This window comes from Bactrocera tryoni, chromosome 3, assembly GCF_016617805.1.
Source record: "Bactrocera tryoni isolate S06 chromosome 3, CSIRO_BtryS06_freeze2, whole genome shotgun sequence".
Taxonomy (NCBI): domain Eukaryota; kingdom Metazoa; phylum Arthropoda; class Insecta; order Diptera; family Tephritidae; genus Bactrocera; species Bactrocera tryoni.
In genome coordinates, this window is record NC_052501.1 from 59,926,655 (window position 1) to 59,939,897 (window position 13,243).

The 13,243-nt window shown below is 37.3% G+C and overlaps 1 protein-coding gene across 18 annotated transcripts in view; it reads left to right on the plus strand.

Moving 5' to 3' along the window:
- LOC120770889 (ryanodine receptor) overlaps positions 1-13,243 on the plus strand; it is a 78,097-nt gene that overhangs the window by 39,054 nt on the left and 25,800 nt on the right. For 9 of the 18 annotated variants that reach the window (XM_040098534.1, XM_040098542.1, XM_040098543.1 and 6 more), the window contains exons 10-14: positions 5,433-5,997; positions 6,072-6,509; positions 6,631-7,050; positions 8,267-8,870; positions 10,411-10,510. In XM_040098534.1, the coding sequence (XP_039954468.1) occupies positions 5,433-5,997; positions 6,072-6,509; positions 6,631-7,050; positions 8,267-8,870; positions 10,411-10,510 (2,127 nt within the window). Of the gene's footprint in view, positions 1-5,432; positions 5,998-6,071; positions 6,510-6,630; positions 7,051-8,266; positions 8,871-10,410; positions 10,511-10,788; positions 10,889-13,243 lie in introns of all 18 variants that reach the window. The other 9 variants (XM_040098532.1, XM_040098535.1, XM_040098541.1 and 6 more) reach the window with 1 other exon arrangement.

The window sequence follows — 13,243 nt, forward strand, 5'->3', positions numbered from 1 at the left end:
CTTAAGACCCCAATTTTGGCGAAAGTGACAGCTGTTATAATGTTATTTAATTCTGTAATAATTGCTCTGTTTCTAGCCAGAAGTATGTCATAAAGGTGACCGGTGTTTATTTAAAAACATATATGAAACTTTTTTGTTAATTGTTTATCATTAGAAACACCTAGGTTCTAGATTAAGTTTAACGAAGGTTGTCTTTATGGACCCTTCTCCCTTTTATTAAAACTGTTGTACCCAAGTCTTTTTCCACCTCTTCCTCAGTATAAAGAGGCGTAAGCTTATTGCCTAGTCTCCTGTTATTTTTAACAAGTACTTTTTCTCCAACAGGGAACTCCCTATCCTGCCTGTTCTTATTATGAGTTGTTAGTTCTCTTTCCTGTGCGTTTCTTAAGCGGCATGGTATTTGGTTGTCATCTCTAATTGAACGAAATACGGTAAGGGGCTTTATCCCCGTTACTGTGTGAATGGACCTGTTATACTCAATCGTAGCTAAAGGGACAATTTCCTCAACATCATCAAGATTTTTGTCAAGTTTAAGGCATCGTGCTATTTCCATTAGTGTGCTATGGAATCGCTCCACCTGACCATTTGATGTACTATGTAGTGGTGGAGCATTCGCAATGTCGATATTGAAGTGATTCTTTAATGTAGCTTTGATGCTGTGTGAATTCAGCGACTTCTCATTGTCGCAATAAACTATTCGAGTACCGAAAAACATGTTGAGTAACTGAAGGAGCTGTGGTTTGACATCTACTATCGTTCTTGATTTCAACGACTGTACTATCGCAAATTTTGAAAACTTGTTGATGCACGTCAAGAAGAACTTGGACCCGGTAGAAAATATGTCAATGTGAAGAATTTCTCCACAATATGTTGGTATGGGCGTTTGAGCGATAAGCTGTTTCTTTGGGTGCCGATCATACTTCGCCCGCGAGCAAGTTCGACAATTTCCCACAAATTGTTTAACTTTTTTCTCCATTTTTGGAAAGAAATAATCCTCTAGAATTTGTTTTGTGTTCTCCTGCGCTGCTCGATGCGCTCTGTTATGTTCAGCAGCGATAATTTCCTGCTGCTCATTTGGATTCGTAATGTCGTTAACGAATTTCTCCGTATGTCTGAATTTAACTGTTGGAAACATTTCGACCAGTTCGTGCTGAAACTGTGCAAGTGCATGCAGATCGCAGTGTATTGCGTTTACTGCTGTTGTGTTTACGGCCTCCTGTAAAAGTTCTAATAAATCCTTTTTTTCTCGGTAAGAAATGATATGCCTTGTCTTTTTCCAAAAATTATAAAAGTTTTTCTTTGAGATTCTGTACCTACCTCCACAATAATCTGGTTGCGGAAGCAATTTACCGGTTTTTCCGATCTTTCAATTGTATGGGTTGATGATTCCTCGCTATGAATTGTCTCGATGCTCGTGTTATCTAAAGCATTTATATGTTGCCTAGATAGAGCGTCTGCCACCACATTTTCCTTTCCTGGTTTGTAGATTAGCTTTGCGTTGCATTCGTCTATGAAGGCTTTCCATCTTTTAATTTTCGAATTAGGATTCCTATCCGAAACCGCAAAGGTCAGCGGCTGGTGGTCAGTATAAACATTAAGTTTTGTTACGCCGTACAGGTAGTTTCTAAGAGCTTTCAATGCCCATACAATAGCTAACAATTCCCTTTCATTGGTAGCGTAATGCTCCTCGCTCCCGGACAGAGTGCGAGAAATCATGGTAATCGGTTTGCCCTCCTGAGAGAGGACGGCGCCTATAGCATGAGCCGACGCGTCAGTAGTTAGATCGAATGGTTTGTTAAAATCTGGGTACGTCAGGGTTACATCCTCTGACGCTAAAATTTCTTTAATTGTTTCGAAGGTCTTTTTCTGTTCATCCGTCAAATCAATTCTGATTTTTTTTGATTGGGACGCAGTAACTCGACCGTATTCGCCTCTCATGATGCTCGACAATGGTTTTGATATTCTAGCGAAATCCCTTATAAAACATCTATAATAACCCGCTAGACCTAGGAATGATCTGAGTCCCCTTAGAGTGGTGGGCTCAGGGAAACTTCGTATTGTGTCGACTTTGTCTGGACACGTTTTTATTCCTCCTTGTGAAACTAAGAACCCCAGGTATTCGACCTCAGTCCTAAAAAATTTGGAATTTTCAACCGATACTCTCATGTTAGCCCTAAATAATTCATTTAAAATTGATTCTATATCTTTCAGATGCAGCTGTTTGTTTTCCGAAAAAATAATAGCATCGTCTACATAGACAAAACAGCTTTTCCCAATATGCTCTCTTAATACGTCGTCTATGGCGCGTTGAAAGATGCTCGGCGCGTTTTTTAATCCAAAAGGTAACCGGCAAAATTCATACTTGCCATTCTTGACAGAGAAAGCTGTTTTTTCCCTATCACGCTCCAATAGTTTAATCTGATGGAAACCAGATTTTAAGTCCAAAGTGGTGAAGTATTTACTACCACCCAAATTGGAAAGAATTCCTGTTATGTCGGGAATTGGGTATTTATCACCGATAGTTTTTTCATTGAGCTTCCGAAAGTCAATAACTAATCTCTGCTTCGCCTGTCCGTTTTCGTCTACCCCCTTTTTCTTTACCACCCATATAGGGTTGTTAAACGGTGATCTGGATGGCCGGATAACTCCATTTGCTAACAAGTCCTTAATTTCTTTGTCCACGAAATCCGCTACACTCAGTGGGTACGGGTATAATCTTGAGTAAACTGGTGTTTCGTCCTCCGTTCGAATTGTTGCTATCACCTTTGTATTGTACGGTAATGCCTCATTGGGGTCAGCAAAAACCCCATTCATCCTTTTGATCATCCTAAAAAAATCTTCCCTAACTTCTGTTGGTACTAGATTTGTTTGAAGCCTAAGATGGCTTACGTCATGACTGGAAATGAAGAAGATTTCCTCCTCACCAAAATCATGATTTATTGTGTTCGATTTAAGGTCAATGTTCGCATGGACCCTGTTTAGTATGTCGAGCCCAATCACGCCATCAAATGATATTAAGTCCGGTAAGATGAAAAATTCTGCCACTACACCAAATATTTTTATGTAGCATTTTTCCATGATAGAAGTAACCCCGTGAATAGATTTTACAGAGAATGTGTCCCTGAAATGTTGTGTCCTTAAAGCCGGTGTTGGTTTCATATAACTCCTCGATAAGGAGTTTCACTTCTTTCCCACCTAGGGACTTTGAAATCCAGGGTAGGAGGGACCTTCCCCTAAAAAATTAAGTTGATCTAAACTTACGTCATCCGCCGCTTGTTCGGCTTCTGCACCGTACAATGATTCACTCTGTGGCTCAACTTCCTCCTCCAGATGATTAACACGTTGGATCTTTGGTCCTGTGTAACGTCCAGAATTTGCTGGACGTTTTTGTTGATACCCCTGTTGCATTCTATTACTGTTTCCTTGATAGGCACCTCGGTCTCTGTCAAACGATTGGTGTTTAAATTTCGATGAGGATGGATCAACGTCCATTTGTTCCGCTCTGACTAGTCTGTCGCTGTCACGTCCGTTATTTACCCTTTGATTTTCCGTAAAATGAGGTGCATGTCCGGGTTTGTACTGCCTATTACTATAGTAGTGTGGGCTCTTATGAGCTGAGGGTGGATCATAAGTGTTTGTCCTATGGTTGTTCTGGCTTGAAATTATATTATTATTTTTTTTAATGTGGTTGCCCTCGACGTTCCTGGCAGCAAAATTGGCCGCGAACGCATACCGCTCATGGTTTGAGTCTACCTCCTGTGCTAAAGCAAGAGCAGACGGAAGGTCAGACGGCCGTGAAGCGAAAAGAATGTCGCATAAGGGCTTCCTTAAGCCGGAAATGAAAACTCTTAGGGCATCTGTCCTATATTTCTCGTTTATAATTTCTGCCACGCTACTCTCGTAAGACATTATAGTCTTATTAGCTAGTAACGTTAGCTTCTTTTCTACCTCATCGTAGAATTCCAGACAGGACCTAGAACCCTGTCTTAAGGTACATAATTCCTGCTCTATAAGATATACGGGACGTTTGTCCGCGTACGTAAAGTCTAAACGTGCTATAATGGCATTAAAATTAAGCACAGTACTAAACGATGAGAGGACCGCATCGGCAGCCCCTCTTATTTTGTTCCTCAAAATGGTAACTGCTTGGTAGTGTCGTTCACTGCCATCGTACCTTTTGAACAGTTCATAAGCGTTATGCGCCGCCTCGCGCCATGACACATACATATGTGCCTATGTGACCATGAAATTCGGGAAGTGATTTGATCGCATCAAGCGTTATGTCACATGTCACTAGTGGATTTACAGATACCTTTAAATATTTTTCTACCTTTGGCCTGCTGCCCGTCACTTGGTTTTGGATTGCTAATAACTTCCTATCGAACTCCAACCTTTGTGCTGCCAAAGCACTTCTAACTTCCGCCTTAATTAACTCGCTTATTTGTTCTGTGTTCATATTTGCTTTCTGACTTCCTAACTTTAAATTTCTAAAAAGGTCTTCCAGACCTTCACTCATTAATTTTTGTTCTGTCACTTTCCTTTATTTTATTCACAATTATTGTTATATTTATTCCAGGAAACGAGCATCTCACTTACCCTTCCATTGGATTTGAATAGATTAAAATTAGGTTCAGGTTCTTCCGGTTAGTTGATCGGGCCAAAGGTTGTCTCTTCTTAAAGTCCACGTTGAGTCCAAGTAGTTGATTGTTGTTGATTTTAAGTGAGCCAGCTATCGTAGTCACACGAGTCGAGTTAAGAACTTTATATTTTTCTATTAAACTTTTCACTCGCGTGCCCCACGTTGGGCGCCAATTATTCAAATGTATTGTTCAATTTTAAAATTATTTTATTTGCCGTCATCTCGGCTTAGTTGTCAAGCATAAAGTGCCACTTAAAATTATTCCTAACTTAGCTCAAGCCACCAACCCGCATCGCGTTGTGGCTCCTCTGCTGACGTTTTGCTGACCTTGCGCCTCGTGCATGGTGTTTGTTTACTTTGATGTCTGGCCAATGTTCTCACGCAAAATGTGCTGACTTAGCGACATGTGCAGAGTGGTAGGCTCTTATTACGACGGGAATTAGGGTGTGTCGTTTCCTCGCGATAACTTGTATATTATTGAATTTGGAATCTTGTAAGTTGCGAGGGTATAAAATGTTCGGTTACATCTGAGTGTTAGCCCATCGTTAATCCATCCATTTCAAAGTTCGTGAAAGCATTTTCCCGTCTGTAATCCTTGCGAGTTGCAGGAATATAAAATGATCGTGTACACCCGAACTTAGCCATTCCTAACTTTTTTAATATAAAGTTTTCAACACCAGTGACCCCTTAGCCCTTCTCCGCTTGTTTCTTATTTAAGTTAAAATTATATCATTTAAATTTCAAAACTCTATAAAAATACATATGTATGTATATTTATTATTTAAAATTTCAGAACACGAAGAGAAGCAAAATCGGTTTCGAGCACTTCGAAATCGGCAGGATCTCTTTCAGGAAGAAGGCGTTCTAAATCTAATATTAGAAGCTATTGATAAAATTAATGTAATCACTTCACAAGGATTTTTGGCCAGTTTTTTGGCGGGTGATGAGACTGGTCAAAGTTGGGACCTAATATCGACATATCTTTATCAACTATTGGCAGCAATAATTAAAGGAAATCATACTAATTGTGCGCAATTTGCCAACAGTAACCGCCTAAATTGGCTATTTTCACGATTAGGTTCACAAGCATCTAGTGAAGGATCCGGCATGTTGGATGTGTTGCACTGTGTTCTTATTGACTCTCCAGAAGCACTGAACATGATGCGCGATGAACATATTAAAGTAATAATTTCCTTACTTGAAAAACATGGGCGAGATCCCAAAGTTCTTGACGTACTATGTTCACTGTGCGTAGGCAATGGAGTGGCGGTTAGATCATCCCAAAATAATATATGCGATTTTCTGTTGCCTGGAAAAAATTTATTATTGCAAACGCAGCTTGTGGATCACGTAGCCAGGTGATTTTTCTTAAATTTTTATTCGTATTCAGACTAACTAATATCTGAAAAAATCCATTTTCCACTTTTTCTAGCATACGTCCGAATATATTTGTTGGTCAAGTAGATGGATCTGCGATGTACCAAAAGTGGTACTTCGAAGTCACTATGGATCATATTGAACAAACTACTCACATGATGCCGCATTTGAGAATTGGATGGGCTAATACCTCTGGCTATGTTCCTTACCCAGGTGGTGGTAAAAAGTGGGGAGGAAACGGTGTAGGTGATGATCTTTATTCCTTCGGTTTTGACGGCGCCCATTTATGGACGGGTGGTCGTCGAACTTTGGTTGTTAACGACTTACCCCAGGAACCATATATTCGAAAAGGAGATGTTATTGGCGTTACTATAGATCTTTCAATACCTATTATTACATTTTCTTTTAACGGTAGCAAGGTTCGCGGTTGCTTCAAGGATTTTAATTTGGATGGGATGTTCTTCCCTGTAATGAGTTGTTCTTCAAAGTTGAGGTTAGTCCTAACAAAAGTCACATAGTATACTCATGTTAATACCCATATTTTCCATTCAATAACAAGTAATACGTATATATGTATGTACATATAAACTGTTCTATTTTATACTGAATTTTAGTTGCCGCTTTCTTTTTGGTGGAGACCACGGCCGTTTAAAATTTACCCCACCTCTGGGATTCTCCCCATTAGTTCAGTGTTTGATGCCACATCAAAATCTAAGCTTGGATCCTTGTTTTTACTTTGGAAACTTAAATAAAAATGTTTTAGCCGGACCGTGGCTAATCGAAGATGACACTGCATTTGTACCTAACCCTGTTGACACTTCTGGTGTCGCACTTCCTTCCTCTGTGGATCACATAAAGGAAAAACTAGCAGAAAACATCCATGAAATGTGGGCACTGAACAAAATAGAAGCAGGCTGGTCTTGGGGAGAGCACAGAGATGACTACCAACGAATACATCCATGTCTTACTCATTTTGAAAAACTACCTTTACCAGAGCGTCGGTACGATAGTCAATTGGCGGTGCAAACACTTAAGTAAGAAGTCTATATATATATATATATAAATAACTTAGTAAATATTAAATTAAACTTAACTAACGAATGTTGAATTGTGAAAAAAAATTAAAAATTATAATCCAATGGGAGACTGACCGCTAGTTAGACTTAGCAGCACCGAAAGTGGTAAAATAAAAGATATTTTATTGTAAATATCGTCTCATCCCCCATAGTGGTGAAACAAAGAAACAAGTTCCAGATGTTTTTCAATCCATCCGTCTATCTGGCATCCGATTAATGAGTAAAAATTTGAATATCTGCTGACCCAATACTGTATACTGTCAGATAACGTCTCTTAAAATACATTATATCTTGATAAAAGCGTTCTGTTTGTTCTTCCTCATAAGCTCTCAAATGCACTCTAAATTTATTTAAATGAGAATGCAACATGCAACCTACTACTTCAAATATGAATCCGGCTTTTATTTTTGCCACTGAAAGCTTTGGAAAAATATTCTTAAAATATTTGATAGATGATTTCCTGGTTCCCTCCAAATTATCGGCATTGGTACAGCCAAATTTTTGTCTTGATTTTTAACAGGTAGATTAAGAGAGAGAAAATAATAATCTTGAAATTTTTACTTAAATCATACTTTAAAACTCGTTAATCCTCTGTAATGTGCAAACAAATACTATGGCAACTTCCAGTGAAAATCAAAAATGATCAAATCGCTATAACTGCTTCAAAAGCAAATGTTTTCAGTTTGTAATTGTCAGATCATATATAATCAGAATATATTAGGTAAGACCCATGCTCAAAACAAACAATATTTTTTGTTGATCTGCGGTATCTTTTTACCAAAAGTAGTAGTTAGTCTTTCTAATTAATGTGTTGTGGTGGTAAAAATGGACAAAACCGGTTTTGTATCCCCTGAACTTTGTAATACCTTATATCTTCGTAAAATTAAGGTAAAATGTAGTAATAAACTACTAACAATTTTGTCGAACAAAATTATGTCTTCCCCCTTTAGTATTGTATATTTCAACATATTCGGTAGCTTCCAAACTTAATCCTTTCAAACTTTTTGAATATTGAAACATGTGTTCATAAAGTTATTTGAAAAGTATTCAAGCAACAACGAAAACGACTAAGACCCATTTGTAAATAGGATGTTTGTTGAAAACTGAATAGTATATTAAGTAATGTATATTATGCTTCCCTAGAACTTTTGTTTAGTAATTTCTTCTTTCATAGGACCATAATAGCTCTTGGATATTATATTACTATGGATAAGCCGCCTGCCCGTATTCGTCCCATCCGATTACCAAATGAAATTTTTATGCAGGCTAATGGCTACAAACCTGCTCCCTTAGATCTCAGTGCAGTCACACTTTCTCCAAAATTGGAGGAATTAGTAGACCAGTTGGCTGAAAATACACATAATTTATGGGCTCGCGAGAGAATCCAACAAGGTTGGACTTATGGACTCAATGAAGACTCCGAAAATCACCGCAGCCCACACTTGGTGCCTTACTCAAAAGTAGATGAAGCCATTAAAAAAGCAAATCGTGATACCGCTTCTGAAACAGTACGTACTCTCTTGGTTTATGGATATATGTTAGATCCACCAACAGGTGAAGGCAATGAGGGATTATTAGCTGAGGCGCAACGATTAAAATTTGCTGCTTTTCGCACTTATCGCGTCGAACGGAATTATGCCGTCACATCTGGAAAATGGTACTTCGAGTTTGAGGTTCTTACAGCAGGTCCAATGCGTGTAGGATGGGCTAGAGCAGACTGTCATCCAGGGACCATGTTGGGCAGCGACGACTCCAGTTGGGCTTTTGACGGACATAACGTGAGTTTTAGTGGAAATAGAAATCTCATTCCTGGACCAACCAAAATTATAGACACATATGTATATTTATGAATATTAAGAAGCATATACATCAGGGACATATACAAAATCTTATGTTTTATTAATTAAAAATTAATTGAAATTTGTGAACATTTGTATACAGTAGGATCCCGATTATGAGGATCAAATAAAACCAGGGGTATTCCGTATAATCGAAAATCCGGATAATCGATTTCAAAGCAAATCAAACAATATTTAAATTATAATAAAGTTTTATTATATAATAAGCTTTACAAGTGTAGTTTAGATAATATGTACGATATATAAAAACCGAGCAATAACGACAAACAATGTATTACATAATGCCTATGTAATTTAAAATTTTGGTTGGAAATAACTTGTTATTGGTCTTTGATGTAAAGAATCACATCGTTTCATTGCGGCCAAGTCCCTGATGCGTTTCAATTGTAACAACTGTATGGGATCCGATACATCCTGTCTTTCAAACCACTTAAACGCAATATAAAGAGCTTCAAAAGTACTTGATATACATCCCCAGTTTCAGTCTCTTCTTCATCTTCTCTCTCGTTATTGTTCAAATCCTCAATGATTTCTTCATCAGTTAATATTTGGAATCCAGGGTCTTCATTATCGCAGTTCAGCCATTCCTTAATATTTTCTTCATCGCACCCTTCACTAATGCTAAGAATTTTCATTGTCTCTGTCATTTCTTTAAAATCGTCATGCGCCGTCAAAACATTTTTAAATTGACAATTAGAACCGAGACGAAGGAGTGCGGATAATCGGATATTCGGATAATCGATGTTCGGATAATCGGGATTCTACTGTATATGCATTATTAATTATTTAATATACATGTTTTATGAAATATAAAACTTGGGACGATATGTTCTTATATTCAACAAAATTTAATAATAGTTTAAACGACTTGACTTACTCAAAATTTACTGACTATTTTCAATTCGTGTAAGGTAAATATGCTCGTAAAACTACCTTTGCAGAATTTTTAATTTAATATTATCTTGGCTTTGATTTACTTTGACACTAACTAACCTATTGAATTAGTTGGTCATATTTTGGAAACCTCAATTCAATACAATTTTAAATGTAAATCGCTTTTAAAAGAGTCGTACCACCGCCACTGATCTCAAGTTTTTTTGTGTTGAAGGCATATTTTTTTGGCAATAAATAAGTAGTTCTTAAAGATTATTTGAATTTGTTTATATATGAAGTGCTTTTTCGCCGACGAGTGGCCTTCCCTAATGTAAAGTAATATAAAATAAATTGTAAAGAGAGGAAGTATAACAGTTTTGGAAACTTTCACCGGTATCTGTGTATTTGTATAATATTTAGTAGTACTAAAAAAATGTGTTAAAAAATCTGACAAGGTATGTGAAATACATATATTTATTACTTTTATATTCATTATGCTATTATTAACTATATATATGCACATGTATCATAAACATATATATGTGTGTATACATGTTTATGTATGTACGCATGTAAAAACTTATAGGTGACAAAGATGCACGGCGGATCAGTGGAACACTTTGGTGTTCGGTATGAGGAAGGCGACGTTATTGGTTGTTTTATCGATGCCTTGGAGAGGACCATCAGTAAGGATTTTAAACAAGTTGCCAATAAATTCAGAATAAGCGTTTTTCATTCCGCTGTTTTGTTCATTAATTACAACTACCATACAATATATTCAAATGAGCGGTATACAATATTTAGAGCGAATACTTTCCTCGTATAAAGCTTCAATTCAATGGTGTCAGAAATCAGTTGAACGAATGTCCAAATATTTCATTAGTTTATTAATATTCTTATTTACCTAATACGCTTTTATTCTACTAATTTATATAAGTATTTCTATTAACTTTAACTTAATTAGGAAGAAAAAATTGCTGGTGGCACCTGTGAATCTTTTGGTAAACAATGCGGGCATGGCGATATTGTCGGCGTGTTCTTAGATCTCGCCGACCACACAATCAGTAAGAAACTACATTTTTTGTGTCCATGACCTTGCTTTTTGATATCTACTAAACATCATTATACCCAATTGATCAGATGAATAAATCCTAATATTCATACCTTTGCCTACACAAAAGCTGTTTTATGAAGTAATAACTTGTTTCTGGAAAATGCATTCCACTCCTTACTACTTAGCAATAAGCAGAACCATTTGACACTGCTTTATCAGTGTACAAATGTTATATCATAGAATCGCAAGTAACATAATCAAATACTAGGTAAGGGCATTATTATATAAATAAAGAAAAGAAGGTTATACTAAAAAAAATACATATTGGAAAGTACAACTGATGAGTCTTCTGAGTAAAAGTTAACAAAGTTTTATGCGATTGTTAATATGCTAGAAAGTAGTAATGCTTTTAGCACAACGATATTTGTCCCATAAAGTATATATAAAATGTATGAAACCCACAAATTAATGAATATTTTGCAATGCACATGTTATAAAACTATTGTGTTTTCAAAAAGGGCCTTTTTTATAGTGCATATTTAGTGTTTCAAGCTTTTCATAATTTAAGTACGGTTACATATATAGTACATACCCAGTGGCGAATCCAGAGACTATTCTTGGGGGGGGGAATTGAATTTATCCTTCGATTTGGGTTTCAAACTTATTATTGCGAGAGAAATACAGTACAAATTATGAAACAAAAATTATCAATTCCAATTTTTAGGTAAACAAAGTGGTTATAATCGAAAAGTCAACCATATGCATGCATTACATAGTGGCTCATTTTATTAAAAATTCAAACAGAAAAATCCTTTTACATTGCGTGTTTCATAACGCAAAACGATGACTGCCAAGTTTTGCGAATCTTTCGATGACTTCTTCGGCGGTGATTTCGATGTCATGATGCGTATGAAGCAACGCTAATCCAACTAGTCTTTCTTGAAGCATGGTCGTCCTAAGTCATGTTTTGATGCGGCGAAGATAAGAGAAAGAACGTTCAGAGCTCGAGTTTGTTACGGGAAGTGTACAGAATAGTCGGAGATAGGTGTGTATTGTTGGGAATATGTCGACATCACATTTTCTTAATGTTTCCAGTGCAGAAGTTGGAATTTCGCTGCCTTCAATTTTTTGTTGCTGCTGCCAGTGACATTGCCAGTAGCTTAATTCACCTTTGAATTTCAATTTTTGTACGTGTTTTTCATTATCCAGAAGACTCCCGAATCTTTCTATCAAGCATCCGATTAGACCATCGATTTCGTTTTCTTTTAAAAGACTTGCTTTTTCTGGGAGCAACACACTCAATTGGTAACCATCCAAAACTTCTTGTGTAAAACTAGCTTCCAAATCTTCTTTGATGGTATCCAGCAGAGTTATATAGACAGAGACCCTGTAGCAATCTTCGCAAGTTCTCAAGTCGTAATTTTCGCGTTTCGTTTATCGACCACATGTTCTCGGTTTCGCTTCGTCAATATCGAGTTTTCCCGCCATTTGCTTGGCTTCTGAATAAATCAATCGGAATATTTCATCAACTTTTTCCCTCTTTTTTTTCAACGTGGCAAGCAACATCCCAATCATTTTTAATGCCTTCGCCAAATCATTGTTTCCTTTTGAAGAACTACGCTGAGCGAATGGGTGAGCGATAGAATGTCGCTGAGACAGAGAAGCCCGACGATAAATTCGAACTTGCAAATGAGAATTGTTGCTTTGCCTGCTGTTTCTCTGTTCTTCCACTCACTGATTTTTGACAGAGCTTCGATGATCAACGGCAACTTCGCAACAAATTGAAGGACAGCATGGTGTCTCTCTACCCATCTTGTTTCACACAACTGGACAATTTTTTCACCAAGTATCTTTGCTAATACAGTCACACGTTTTGGAAATGAGTTCTTTAAGAATTTGTCGTCTTCTCGTATGGCACTGGCAACGTTTTCGATTAATCGTACTTTCACTGACTTTGAAATACTGTTGTTGAGTTTGTGCGAGAAACACGGAGTCATGACAGCATTTTTTGCTTCATTCCGAATTTCGTTGACTTCTCCGATATCTGACAGCATGACCACAATTCATCAGTCCCTATCGAAGTGCATTCCTCCATTCGGAGATTCATTTTCTTCATTGTCTGTCAAACCGGTTTAACAGCTTAGCGAAGGTATATCATATTTGAGATCTACATTTCAAAGTCGCCCGTGGCGTAGTGGTTAAGCTGGCAGGTCACTTCCCCAGCCTAGGGTTCGAACCCGGCCGAATATTTTTTTTTTTACAAAATGTAAATAAAAATCGGGAACATTTCCCGACAGAGCCGGGAAAATTTCCGTGCCTGATTTCCAGGCGTTTCCGGACCAGCTGTTATCGTTGGGAATCGCCG